At 34.0% G+C, this 14,872-nt stretch overlaps 2 protein-coding genes across 2 annotated transcripts; both read right to left on the bottom strand.

Moving 5' to 3' along the window:
- Window positions 1–259: 259 nt before the first annotated feature.
- On the bottom strand, window positions 260–5,329 carry LOC111797084 (long chain acyl-CoA synthetase 9, chloroplastic-like). Its single transcript, XM_023679981.1, has 11 exons — window positions 4,713–5,329; window positions 4,413–4,493; window positions 3,850–4,116; window positions 3,325–3,456; window positions 3,022–3,195; window positions 2,682–2,911; window positions 2,064–2,181; window positions 1,630–1,761; window positions 1,413–1,547; window positions 1,135–1,341; window positions 260–589 (listed from the first exon to the last, which is right to left on the bottom strand). Exons 1-11 carry the CDS (start codon window positions 5,157–5,159, stop codon window positions 425–427), a joined length of 2,088 nt encoding a protein of 695 aa, XP_023535749.1. The 5' UTR covers window positions 5,160–5,329; the 3' UTR covers window positions 260–424.
- Window positions 5,330–8,230: 2,901 nt separating this feature from the next.
- LOC111797233 (small glutamine-rich tetratricopeptide repeat-containing protein 2-like) lies at window positions 8,231–14,258 on the bottom strand. The gene is made up of 10 exons (XM_023680184.1): window positions 13,948–14,258; window positions 13,351–13,607; window positions 12,743–12,776; window positions 11,476–11,612; window positions 11,166–11,232; window positions 10,730–10,829; window positions 9,867–10,030; window positions 9,644–9,690; window positions 9,498–9,548; window positions 8,231–8,862 (listed from the first exon to the last, which is right to left on the bottom strand). Exons 1-10 carry the CDS (start codon window positions 14,018–14,020, stop codon window positions 8,467–8,469), a joined length of 1,326 nt encoding a protein of 441 aa, XP_023535952.1. The 5' UTR covers window positions 14,021–14,258; the 3' UTR covers window positions 8,231–8,466.
- Between the last annotated feature and the right edge of the window lie 614 nt (window positions 14,259–14,872).

Here is a 14,872-nt window from a genome sequence, read left to right as displayed (position 1 = left end):
ATCGATTATTGAATTCTTTCAGGTTAAAAAACATGTTGATTTAATTCATAGTTTCTTATATGTATAGATCGATAAACTAATTGAATGACCAAAACGAACTTATAAACAAAAGCAATTTTCACCATTCGTGTTACAAATTTAAAAATATTTAACTTAATTGTTAAAGAACTAAAATGTACACGTACCGAAGTGATATTTAGCCTTTCTTACTGGTTCACACTCGAAAGTGTTAATTTAATAACATAAATGACATAAAATGTAACTAGGAAAAGCAAAACTGGCGCCATTCTCATTTCTTATTAGAAGTTAAATTCCAGAACTCATGAATAGTTGACGACAGCCTTGAAAAATATTTAAGAGCAAACCCAAATCACAAGACGGCCAAATTGAGAGATTAATCCAAAGCTGTGGAGAAGCATCATGATCAAGCATATAATTTAGAGAGGTCTTCGGAGAAAGCCTTTCTAGTTACATCTCTTTTAAGCTTGAGCGCTGCAGTAACAAGCCCAGATTCAGGCGTCCATGGGTTAGACAGCAATTTGATCTTTGCAGGGATCTCAAACTTCTCTAATCGTGCTTTCTTTGCTTCCTGTCAATTAGAATAAAAACATGGTGCCATTCTTTTAGTTTCCTTCAAGAACACCAAAGAAACTTGGGCTAGAATAAATATTCATATCAGTTTGGTTCAATAACTGTATGTGTATTGAGTGTGTATGGAAACCTCGTGTCACTGGTTTGATTCAAATATGCTATTAAAATAAATAAGTCTGATGTGTCAAAAATGAAATGGCCGGTATAGCTCAGTTGGTAGAGTAGAGGAAATGAAATGGCCGGTATAGCTTAGTTGGTAGAGTAGGGGATTGAAAATCTTTGTGTCACCGATTCAAATATGCTATTAAAATAAAGATAATGTTTTGGAAATGAAATGGCCGGTATAGCTCAGTTGGTAGAGCAGAGGATAGCTCAGTTGGTAGAGCAGATGATTGAAAATCTTCCTATGAGGCAGGGGAGGATTAGGATTAGGAAGTTGGTTGTTTCGGGAAGATAGTAAATGAAGAACCCAAGGTGCTCGTGAAAGGCATCTTGGGATGGGATTAAGAAGCAAGAACCAAATCCATGGCAGAATATAAGTACCTTTACGAGTGAAGCTTGCACTTCCTTCACTACTTCTTCTTTACGACAGAGTTCAGAGAAATCATTTGTATCAATTCCTTGCTTAGAAGCCCACGCTTCTACTGCTTGTTGAGAGGCCACAACAAGAGCAACACAGTAACTATGAAAAGGATCAGCGTGCACCATGATATTGTCAACATATGGGCTCACACTGAGTGCAGATTCAACCTGTAGGGAAAAAATAACCATTAAAACATCATAGAAAAGATAAATAAAAGAAGGAATCCTGCATGTTATACCTTCCCCAGAGAAACATATTCTCCATGTTGAAGTTTAATTATATCCTTTTTGCGGTCAATAATTTCAAGGCAACCATCAGCATGAAATTGTCCTATGTCACCGGTGTAGAACCACCGCATTCCCTTCGCATCGACCTTTGCAACAAAAGAGACATTGCATCATTTGCAAATTTGAGGGACAAAAAAAATACTACAGCTATCCACAGGGAGACTTTACCTTGTATGATTCTCTAGTTTTTTCTTCATTTTTGAAATATCCAAGTGTAACATTTGGGCCACCAATTACAATTTCTCCCCGTGGCCTTGGCAAATCACTGGTTAAGTATCCACTTTCGGGCCAATCAATCAACTGAGAAAGTAAAACAAATGCCTTAAAGTTGAACCCTGGAGAACAAATGGTATGATCACAGAAGAACAACATCTAGTATAATTGTCAAGGTTGGATATTTTGTTTAAGCACTTTTTCCAAGTCTCTAATGTTGGACGTAATACATTCAGGCCCAAGATTTTGATATGACAAATACAGCAGCAAACTATTCTTGCCCAGCATACTTGTAAACTACCCTGTAACCCATACAAATACCTATACTTGTACACAGATAGTAGTACGTATCAATAAAGGATCAATGAATCACAAGGGTGCATAGATACCTTAACAAATGAGCAAGGAAGTGGAGCTCCTACTCGACCAACGGTTAAGTCATCAAACTCGGAGAATGTCCCACCAGCACAAGTCTCAGTAAGACCATAACCCTGCCCTATTGGAGCACTGAGAATAGGATACCACGAGATACATAAGCAAGATGGTAGCTGCAATGCTAATGCATGCACATGCATATATAGTACAATAATGGATCGTGAACCAAGTTTTAATGCCTATTATTGGTTGCAGGACTTTAGCATCTCTGTCAACTACCAAATTGTATCCGTCACGTGCAGCATTCATTAGCATTTATTTATTAACAATAATCCTGGATAGTTTTTGCCGCAGATATAATTGGACCAACAAAATATGATGCCATTAAAAAAAAATACACTGAGGTTCAAACCTCACGAAACAGTTTATAACCCTATATGAATCTATGCAAGCACATTATTTCGTATCTCGTGTAATTAGTATCCGGATATCAAATAGTCCCTATGCATCTGAAATTTAAAAATCCAGCAGTAAAGGTTCATTTGTTTCTTGGATAATTGTCTGTATGATATGTGCATCAACTCTGACAGTAAAAGTCTATGGCATTCATAAGATTTTCATGGCATGCATACCTGAGACAGATGTTGATGAATCTTTGGGTATCGCCAGAAAGGGGAGCCCCTCCAGACAACAGAAAACGAAGCCGGCCTCCCAGAATTGCTCGTACCTTTCTAAACACAAGAAAGTTCCAAAAAAGCTTTTCCAGACCCCAAGCCCCAAACCAACTACCATTCATGGCAGATAGCCTACGAGAATATGCCAAATCAAACAATTTCTTTGCTAATCCACCTGTCACATTCAACTGAAATCAGAAGATTATATTATTATTAGCACCCAGATAAATGGATAGCAAAGCATGAGTGTTCAAATAAATGCAACATGAACAGAATTGTGCATGCAAAATTGACAGACCTTTTTAAGAACCCCTTCTCGAACACGATCTAAAATTGCTGGGACAGCAGTCATTACTGTTGGCACAAGAGCAGTTGCATCGCCCTTTGTCCCTCGTTTAATCTTGTTAGATGTATCAGTAAGTGTCAAAGGAGACCCATATCCAATAGCACATCCAACAGCAGCCATTACACTCTATAGAAACAAATATCACACATAAGAATTAGTCACAAAGTAGAAAAAGAGAAATGTATGGTTGAATTTTACTGAACAGCATAAACGTAACATAAGCTACCAAAATTATGATATTAAAAGAATAGAGACCTCTGCTGCTAACTCAAGGATATGAGCCATAGGTAAGTATGCGAGATAGGTATCCTTCTTCCCTAGACCAGGAACTATAGTCATGACAGCAGAAACTGTGGCCAGGACATTTGCATGTGTCATCATCACACCCTGTTCTCACAGCCATTATTAATTAACTATCAGAAAGGGTTCCAGGTCATCACGGAAATTTCAAACAAAACAGTCAACTACCAGATGCAAACAACACTGAGATGCAGTGGAAAAACAACACAGAAGCTCACGTTATTATTAAGTTAAGGAGAATCATAGTTTATCTTAACAAAGATAAAATTCCAAGATATATTAAGCTCTCAAGTTTCCTATATGCAGAGAGAATATTCATAGCAGAAGCGTAGGAAATATGATGTATATAACACAATAATTGGAGATTTGGAAATATCAGAAATGAAACTTGAGTAAGGTATAGGCAAATGTGCAAATGTACATATATGTGTATGTGTGCGTGTATATAAGTACCTACATACAAACATAGACGTTTCCCACCTTGGGTAATCCAGTGCTTCCGCTTGTATACATTATAACAGCAATGTCAGTTGAAATGGGTAACTCGGCACCCACATTACATTCTTGGCCAAGCAATTGAACTTTAGAAAATGAGGCAATTTTCCAGTTCCCGTCCTTCTCAGAGTTTATAATGCTTTGAGGAATCTCATCCATACATATCACATTCTTCACTGTCTTAAGCCGTCCACTGATACCTAACAGTTTATTCAGCTCTTTCTGGCCACATATCACAGTCGTGACTTCNGAAAAAAAAAAAAAAAAAAAAAAACATCATACATATGTATAAATAATCAAAAGAGTTCAATGCTTGGTAAGGAGATAACCAACAAAACAAATTGAGCGTGAAGGAAATAGGGGATAGAATTTGAGAACAAAAACATATTTATATAAACATTTGGCTCGTTTCCTGATCCTGGTTTCTGAAAATTTTAAGTAGGAATAATGGTGGTGCGATGAATTTGGAGAATTAAAAAATGTAGCTTCATTTAATTTTGTGCGTAGCATATGCGCATACATATGGGATAGAGAGACAGAGAGAGTACCTCGTTCAGCGAGTGACATAATGCCTCTTCCCCTAAAGATGCATAGATAGTTACAACAGTGATATTGCGTCTAAGGCATCCCTGGAACAAGAAAACACACGGGTCATATCATAGAATTACAGAGAACATTTGGCGATACAATTTCTATAAATTGGCAAAAGTTAGAGCTCAAATAAATTAATGAGAATAAAATATCAAAAAATGCATAGACAACATTTCTTGACGAAAGAAAAACAAGTCCCAAAACTTATTCCAAATATTGATTAAATTTACACAAAACAAAGCATGAAGGAGAAGAACCTGCAAAGCAATAAACCATTCTTCTCTAGTGTCAGCAAAGATTGCTGCACGTTCTCCCTTATTATGCCCAATTTGCACTAGTCCAGAAGCAAAGCTACACACGGCTTCAAATGCTTGGCCATATGTTAGCCACTCATAGTCGCCCAAATGAACCTTATCAAAGGATCTTCCATCTGCAGTTACCTCAGTTTCTATTGAGATCAATTTGCGGGTTCCAAGTAAGCGTCTGTCTTGGTGCTGCTTGCATGAGTACTCAAACAGTTCAGCAAGAGTAAGGACACCTTCCCATGCTGTTTCCACAGGCGAAGTGTACTTAATATTCCGAACAGCAAACCCAGGCTCTCCACCAGCATCAACAGGCAATCCTCTTTTCTTTGCTTTTTTGGAATGCCGTAAGACAAGTGTAACTACAATAGGTAAGAGAGCACCAACGATGTATGCACTCATTTCTTGAAGATTTCAAGCACCAGTGTAACTAAGAGATGAAAAGAAAAAAGCTAAATTCAGCAAGATCATTTACTGAGTATTAGTTGATCACAAACAACAAAATGAATCAACATGAAGACTCGATCAATAGCTGTTGATAAATAACAACAAAAATAAACAAAACGACTAAACTGAATATAAAATTTCTCATACTTGAAGTCTGACAGTTCTCCTTTCAAAAAACTAATTACGGCCTTTCGATGAAAGCTACGCTGCATACACCTTCCCAAATTCCATCCAAGCACCAACAGGAACGTCTCATGAAAGTATCACAAACGAAGAAACAATAGCCATAAACAGAAATTCCTTTCGAATCCACATTACCATACATGCGAGGCAAACTAAACCAACCAATAAAGTAAACGCCAAAAAGAAAATAGAGACAGAGAGAGAAAAAAAAAACAATTCGAGATACCGTCACACAAGCAATCACAATGCAAAACCGAATTTTCTAAAGCAGACGAATCAAGCATTCATACCTTAAGCTTCTTCGCTCACCGCCGACGTACCGAACAACGGAACAACAGGAGGCGAATTCACAGATTACACATTAACAAAGATCAAGATCCAGAAACAGGTGCGCGGCAAAAGCAGCTCGTAATAGTAAAATCCGAGTATGGAAGAAGAAAGCGACCAAACTTAAAAGCGAAAAACGGAATCAGGCGAAGGCGTCCATGCGGGAGAGAGAGATTGAAAGCGAATCAGCTTTGAGTTTAGGCCATGACTTTCAAAGCGTAGCAATGAATGAAGGCGACAGCAGCACGCTATGGCTATGGCTATTGGCTATGGGCTTTACCGTACGGATCCACGTTCGGATTTGGAACTCCCCAACTCTCGGCTATCAGAAAATGGGAACACGGACTGTGAGAAGTAGCTGATAAATTCCACATTTCTGATTTAAATCCTGGCCGTTCATTTTAGTTCCTGACCCATTCCAAATATGTGTCTTTTTTTTAATAAATTATTTTTAAATTTTTTGATAATAAATCTTTTTCAATTAATTCTTTTTTAATATAATCAAACCATACTTTTTAATTTTATATTTGGTATTTGATAGTGTTTAATATTTTAAAACTAAATAAATAATTTTCTACAAAATTTAATATTTTCTTTATTTTTATTTTTATTTTTTTCCTTTCTTGAGAATTTTGATTAATATTTATTTAATTTTACATGACGTGAGTTTTTTAACCACTCCCCTTTCAAAGAAATATAAAGTAATATTATCTTTCAATATATATATCAACCCGAATCAGTATTTTTTTTTTGTTTTACGCGCCCGTAATTCTTTTTCAGCCAGGCTTCGGCAGAATAGCAGAGCAAGTACAAGTATTAGTAGAATAGCAAAAATCATTAGTATGTTTGTTCACAGTAATTGTGATCTCTCGGGAGAATCGATGACGGTATCAAAAATGCACTTGCTAGTAATTTGAGAATTCTTAATTGACTGATTGTAATAGAGTCAGAGAGTCAGACTGTGTAACAAAGGATTATCCCAGACCTACACCAAGGTATTGACAGCAATTCTCAAATAAATATAAATATATATATATATAGCAAGTAAAAATAATACAATAAAATTTTATTTATTTGTTATTATATTTTTTTTGTGGTCGGATTCCTACGGCTATAAGTTTAATAAATAAAAAATGAATTAAATTATAATAAATTGATGATTATTTAGGAGTTTAATTATTGTAATTAATTAATTATAATTAAAGGAATGTATGTACAGATAAGATTACAGTGAATGTCAATCAAAAACAAATATCATAAAATTTATAATAAATTTTGTTAAAATGTACTAATCAATAACAATTTATTAGCACATTAAAAAAGCATTATGGTTTATTAATTAAATGTAGAAAATAAGGGTAATTAATTATTTTGATTTAAGTAATTTAATGGTTTATTAATTAAATGTAGAAAATAAGGGTAATTAATTATTTTGATTTAAGTAATTTAATAATTTAAAAGGATAAATTAGGAAAATAATTTGAAATATTGAGAATGTCGATATGTAAGAAAATGTAAATACAATCATTCCCCATTGGACAAGTCTTGATGGGTAAAATCATGACACTTGTCACTTTTTCATTAGTTAGTTTGTTTATTTATTAATTAGCATTATTATTAAAAGTTTATTTCATTATTCTTTACCCGGTTTTCTGCTGAAAATTATAAATTAAATTTGGTTATGAAGAAAAATAATTATTGATAGATTAAATATGGTTAAATACAAGACACGAGAATACGAAAGTAGATCATTCAACTTAATATATTTATTTTTATTGGAAGCTCGAGTTACATGCATCAAAATATTTAACTTTTAAACACTGCATAATTTCTGTCTATCTATACTGCGTAGATCCTCTCAAACTTATTATTTATTTTCTCTAAAAGATAGTACTAATAATTTCAACCATTAAGAATATTTTAAAACTTTTTTAAAAGGTTAAAAAGATGTTTTTGAAATATTTTAAAAAATAAATAAATATGTGAATAAAACTTTAAAAAAATTTAAGAATACTTTTTAAACTCATAAAATTAAAGGCATACTTAATACCTTTTGAAAGTTAATAAATATTTTTAAAACAAAATACAAAATATATATTTAAAAAAAATTTAAGGGTATTTTTTATTTTTATTTTTTCAAAGTTTGATGCTGTTACTTAAAATTCAAAAGTATTTTTGAAATAAAACACACAGTTTGGATTTTTTTTATTAATTTAGCCTAAAATTAAAAAAAAAAAAAAATCAAGTATTTTAAAAGAAAAATACAATTTCCTTTTAGCAATATTAAGTTAAAAAATCCAAATCCCATGAGTTGACTTTTACAGAAAAAAGGGACCCACCGCCCAAAGGATATAAAAGGCATGGAAATCAGCTAACTAGCAAACAGAAAAGAGGGGAATAAAAAATGAAAATGATATACAGTCGTTTTGCATAGATAGAGACCGAGACCGAGTTCGAGAGCTGACTTGGACAAAAAAAATCGAATTAGCTTCTATAATAATAAATAAGATGCAAAATTCATAGAACAGTTCAATTTTTTTAAAAAAATAAAAATAAAAAAACAAGCTAGTTAAGTGGCTAATATAGAACACTTATTTGAAGACTTTTGTCCCAAAGATTCATACCCACCGCCCAAAGGAAGGATGTAAAAGGCATGGAAATCACAGCTAAATACGAGCAAACAGAGAAGAAGGCAATAAAAGAGTAGTAAAATAGAAGGGATTCTGTGCAATAAAATACCAACCAATTGTTTTCAGCCTTGTGGGGGCCTTCCATTGGCGTTCTCCTGAGGGTTTCCACCAGGGGCTGCTGCTGCTCCGGTGAACATCTGCATCATAGATCTCAAAGCACCATTGAGATCCTGTGGCATTCCATCTCCAATGCTGAAACTGAAATTTCCATCCATATTCGTTCCGGGATCGCCTGAACTGTTTCCGCTTCTATTTGCTTCTCCTCTGTCTTCGGGATGTTGCCCGTGCAATGGGTTTGTAGCATTGGCAGCCATGTTCATGAACATGTTTGAAATTTCAGAAGGTAGAGTGACATTAAATGGCATAGAAGGAAAAGGAGGAGGAGATGGGGGGGTGTCATTCCTTGACCCTCCACCACCAGACTGGTTTTGGGATTCTCGACTTCGACTTGTTGAACCCTGCATAGAATCGTAGATAAACCGTGCAGGTCAGCATTGCAACTAGGTAGCGAAGTGCAACGAGTTTATAGCAAAAGGATGAGCACGAAAAACCATAGGAAAAATTAACGAGCTGAACAATGGCATGTTTGGTAGGCGGAGCCATTTCATTGACATCATCACATCAATGAGGTCAGTTTTTCAACAGCTCTAGACGGCCATAGAAAGATATTACATACTAAAAACACTATGGAAAACGAAAAAAGTACACCTGCGAACCCTGACCTGTATGAGCGACTACATAACGTAAGGTTGAATATTAAGTGAGACCTAGCAAATTGTCTCTGGGTTCCTGCACTCTTTAACTACTATAACTCCATTATTGTCTCACAACTTAAGAGAGAAGGATAATAAATGTAGGCCAAAATACTCTAGCAATGATCTGAGGGCCTCCAATACGAAGCTATACAAGAAAATATAGAGGGCTAAATGAATTAGGACCTACACGAATCTATCAAAACGGTAAATGTAATTTACACCTTACCGACAATTTGAATCGAAAAATTCTGGTCAAACAAAAAGCTCTGTCTTCATAAATGATATTATGTTAGTGTATAAGGACCCTTTATTTCATGAGAAAATAAAGCACATTGTACCTGCTCATGTTGAGTTTGACGCTGTGCTTCCTTTAATTTCTGTTCAGCTACCTATGATAATACAAAATAAAACGTTGTCATACACTAGTAGAGTTTGAAGTAATATAAGAACCAGTTGCAGTAATGGTGAAAGTCAGTGTATTAACTCGAATATTTTCCTTGACAGCGTCGTTGTTTGGATCCAACTGCAAGGCTGCACGTTAAAGCTAACATTTTAAATGCACGCAGATACGAGTAACGAAACATAGTCTGTGTAACAAGTACTTGCATAATTTAATACAAGTTTTATGCCTAGAGAGAGAACAAATCTCGATTCTCCTTTCACTAAATTTAACCTGCACGGGTTCTAATGTTTATAGTCAAACAAACCTCTCATAAATCCCTTATCAATGGCATCCCGATAGTTTCCCTGGTCATATAAAGCCAAGCCCAGACGACTATATGCCTTGCTATAATTTGGATCAATCTCAATGGATTTCAAACAGTCTCTTGTTGCTTCACAGTATTTCTGAATTTGGGTGTAAGCAGCAGCCCTAAGGAGATTTTTTTTTTTTTTTTTTTTTTTTTTTTNTTTTTTTTTTTTTTTTTTTTTTTTTTTTTTTTTTTTTTTTTTTTTTTTTTTTTTTTGACATTGAAAAAAAAATACAATTAATGACATATTGAAAAGAAAAACCATTAATAAAAAGCAGGGGTGAGGAAAATAACAGCGATTAATTTGACTTCTATACATTTAAATTAATTGAAACAAAAATTGGAAAAAAAGGCAAGTTAACCAGAACAACTATGCACAAAGATGTAATCAGTATCTGCATGTGATCCTACAGTATTTAGTGTCAAAAAAAATTGAAGGATAATAAGATATTCGTAAAAATATTGCAGTAATGTAAAGAAAGACTGTCACATTCCCTCGTGGTCCCCTCACCCGTCTAACAAACTGGTCGATGACAATCCTTTTCTTACCCCTCCTGATATATTGTATCATCATTGGGGGTCTAACATTCTGCTTCATGAGGAAAAAGAAAGCCTAATTAAGTCCAGGAATCTAAATCATCCATAAGTCTTTTTAGGAAAATTTGATAAATATTAAGTTCCATTAACTCAGAAAGATGAATGAATGTATTAATCTGTTTCTTATCTCTGGCACACAAAAGAAAAAGATATTCCTTAACTTTCCATGATAAGCTACTCAATCGCAATTCACATGCATGATCTCTATAATTAACACATTCTACCTGTTACTGTAGTAAATGGCATTATTTTCACATAGTGCGATTGCACAGCTATACAACTCAATTGCGTCAGTGTATAGTTTTGATTGCATAGCCCTGTTACCTAAAACAAAACATTTTATTACATATTAGAACACCTCAGCAAGTGGGGCTGATAGAAAATTGAATTTGTCCTGTGGAAATTATCGAATAATGGGAGAAAAAAGAAATGAAAATTTTCCAATTGTACTGCATAAACAATGTCGTATTTTATCAACTAAAGGATAAACGTAGGCCTGAAAGAATAAGGAGAAAAGGATTTAAGCAGTACATTTGTGTGAGGGGAACCTATTTTTACCTTTACCACATTAAATGAGTGTGCAGAAAAGCAGGACATCATAAGAGAAAATGAGGAAAAAAAGATTATTCCTAGAGTAAAGATTTGTAGTAGTCTTGGTACCAAGGGATTTCAAGGACTCAGCCAGATTTTTGTGATTAATTTCAGTGCATCCAGATCTTTTCATCTCCTGATACAATAAGAAATTTGGTTGAGGATTATGCAAGGAAGCAGGCAGGGGTAGAGAGAGAGAGAGCGGTACACTTCAAAAGTAAAAGCATGTATGAGAGACAATGAGTCAGTAACAGAGATGATATTAACTGCATTAAGAATATCAAACAACACACACTGGTATGCGTGAAAGGGAAAGAAAATGGTGCATACAAAGAAATAAAATTCATTTAAAACAACAAAACTACAAGAAAAATCATACTCCAAGAGCATCATGAAACAAACGTGTTGCTCGCTCGAGTTGGTCAGGATCATCCCTCCCATCTGCTGTAGTCCTGAAGTAGTGAAGTTTTTCAAGTGCAAGAACAAATTGCCCAAAAAGTTCATCTTGCAATACTCCTGCAAAAATGATGATCAATATGAAAAAAAAAAAAAAAAAANAAAAAAAAAAAAAAAATCCAAACCACCAATTTAATTGATTCAAGGTATATAATCTTATAAAATTCTTTTACAGAAAAACATATAATATACTAACAAAAGAGGGGAATATACAAAAGAAGAGGGTAAAAAAATCCCTTTTCAATTTTCCAATTAGAAAAGAAAAGGCAATCCCCTCTTTCAAGAAGGAAAAGAAAATGAAGAACAAAAAGGCTGCTCATCAAGAGAATACAAGGTTATTGAAGAAAATTTATAACTTTTCCCCAAGTCTTCCATACTCTCCTTATCTTCCGGGAGACTTGATTCTTTCACCCCAACTAATCCAAAAAATTGCTTAAAGTGAACATTTTAAAACAACCCTTCTTCCTACTAGCAGCTCCTCCAAGAACGTCTCCATGAAACAAAGAACGATGCTTTCTTTGAAAGTTGCAATAAATATTAAATTGATATAAGACTTGATCCATGATCTAAGAGTAAAGTTATGTGAGAGAAGAAATATGTTTAACCAAGAAGGGTTCATGGGCCCAACTACAAAAAGAACAACCAATATGATACAGGGAGGCAAATACCTTCCTTTCTACAACAAATTGCTAACCACGTTTGATAACAATTTTGTCTTCTATTTACTCTTCTTGAAAATTTAGAACATAAACTCCCACATGTTTATTTGCTTTGTTATCTATTTTTCAAAAACATTTTCAAAAATCTAAGTCAAAAGTTATAAAACTAACAAAGAAAAAAAAAAGGAGTAGCTTCTGAAAACTTGTTTTCATTTTTGAAATTTGGCTAAAAAATCAAATTTATTAGTAAGAATAGTGAAAAACATACCAAAGAAGTAGAATAAATTTCCAAACAAGCCAAGCATGAACCTTCTACTTCTTAAACACCTTTCCAACAAGTGTTCACAACTTCTCCATAACCCTTGAAAACCTAAGAGGGAATCTTGAAGAACAAGAGGTAATAAAGGTGGGATGCTGATGTGTAGTTTCGGTTTTCTATAGTGACAGCTAAACTTACGTTCCAAAAAGAAAAATACAAAGACAAGGGTATGCAAGAAAGAAAAAAAAAAGGAGGAGAGAAAAAAAACCTACCAACAGGATGAGATTCTCTCGACCAATCATTCCCCTGGATAAATTGAGAGAAGGAAGTCAAAACTCAACAAAAATCAAAACTACGCAATGATTTGAACAGATAGATATCAATTGAATGAATTCAAAATATATTTCAAATGAACATGAAGGCTAATAATAGAAACATTTACGAGAGTATTCACAAAATTATATAATTTGGATATTTTCCAAGTGCAGAGTAACAATACTTAGAAATACCATTTTTTTCAAGAAGTAGAATAAATAGACAAACTATTCCATGAAAAAGAAAGGGAAAAATTAGAAAATTATTACACAAGATCAGCCACAAGGAAAGGGGATTAAATTAATACCTTACACTCGGGGCAGTTAACTACCAACTGGCTATATATCGATTGAACATTTTTCCATACTTACATATTGTATACAAATGATTACATATTTCAGTGTTATCCTAGTGATGATAAACTTAGCATGTTAGTTTTATAAACACATATGGTTGGAACCTAATGCGTATATGAAGATGAACAAATGGAAATTATCACAGAGAATTGATGACTTAATATTGTTGAAATTCTCATAGAGAACAGAAGATCGAAACGAAAGCTGACCTGAGGATTCGACTTTAACAAATTGGCATCAGAATCATTCACATCGAGAGAACTGTGATGATCCATTGGAACAGCTCCATTATCAACAAATGAACTGGTTCCAGAACGCTGAGAAGATTCCGGTGAACTAAAAATGTCTACCAGTGAATCGAATTTCGTCAACTCGTCGGCAGCAGGAGACTCAACTTGAAACACTTGTTCTAAACATTGTTTTGCGACCTCGAGGCCTTCGACATCAACACCTGGACCCGGTTCCACTGCAGACAAGAAGAAAAATATCATCACATAACGAATTGCTTAGTGAAAACCCTAAAACAACCATCAAAGAGTAATTGAACACTAAATAATACAACACAACGCTCCACTCCACCAAAATCGCTTAATTTACACAAATTCAACATGACATCTCACAAGAAGCATTTTCAAGAATACAACAGCGAAGAAACATATTAAGATTTTTTTCCAAAAAAAAAAAAAAAGAAAAACCTACTGTCCAATCGCGCTAGCCATAAGAAGAAAAGAAAGCCGAGTGAAGAACGCAGAAAACAGCTCAACACAAGAACAAAAGCGATCAAAGAAAGGGAGAAATGTACAAACCGGAGTTAAGGAAGTCGAGAAAGGCACGAACGATGCGACAAGCGACTGGAGAGTCGGTTCTCAAGTTAGCCATGGAGAAACGCACATGATAAAAGCGAGGCTCCGCCTGTAAACCTAAAATGGAGGTCTGAGGAAAAATCCGGCGACGGGGCAGAGAATGCTCGGAATTCCAGGAACGTTGAGGAAGTTGAGAAGCTTAAGAAGCTTATGATTGATGGTGGTGAAGAGTAAAAGAAGAATGGCGGTAACTTCCAACCCAAATATACTTTTCGTGAGAACAGAAGAGGAGAGAGAGAGAGAGAAAGAGAGAGAGAGAGAGAGAGAGAGGTAGGAATCGAATAACGTGTATTACTGTGCACATTTAATTAATAACAAAATCGCAAAATTAATTTTAGAAAATACAAACTTAAATTAAAAAATCTATAATACCTTAACCTTTAGAATATTCAAAAATAATTTCCAATTTTCAAAAAAATTTATTAATATTTTTAAACTTTTTAAAAGATTTAAAATTATAATATATATATGAAAACCAAACTTTTAAAAATAATGTTAATGTCTTTTTCCTCGAAAAATTTCTTACAATACCGATCAAAATCAATTATTTACACCTCATAGATAATTTATTTTTTTATTTTTTTGTTTTATGACTCAATAATTTTTTATTTCTTAATTTTTTTAGGTCGGTTTCTTGAATACCGTTTTAATCTACTTTCGATCTTTGATCTCTACAACTTCAATCATTTTTCTATCATTTTTTTGTATTTTCAAACATAAATATAAGAAGTTTAGTAGTTTAAATAGTTAATTTCTATGAAGTTATATTGGATTGGGAAAAAACCGATTTAAAAACTGTTGAAATATATTTTATATAGCCGAAACCAATTATGATTTTTTTTCCCTTCTCAGAATTTGGTTAATAGTA

Source organism: Cucurbita pepo, chromosome LG06 (assembly GCF_002806865.2).
Source record: "Cucurbita pepo subsp. pepo cultivar mu-cu-16 chromosome LG06, ASM280686v2, whole genome shotgun sequence".
In the NCBI taxonomy this organism is placed as follows: domain Eukaryota; kingdom Viridiplantae; phylum Streptophyta; class Magnoliopsida; order Cucurbitales; family Cucurbitaceae; genus Cucurbita; species Cucurbita pepo.
The sequence above is the reverse complement of the archived record's forward strand: the minus strand, read 5'-3'. Positions and strand labels throughout refer to the sequence as shown.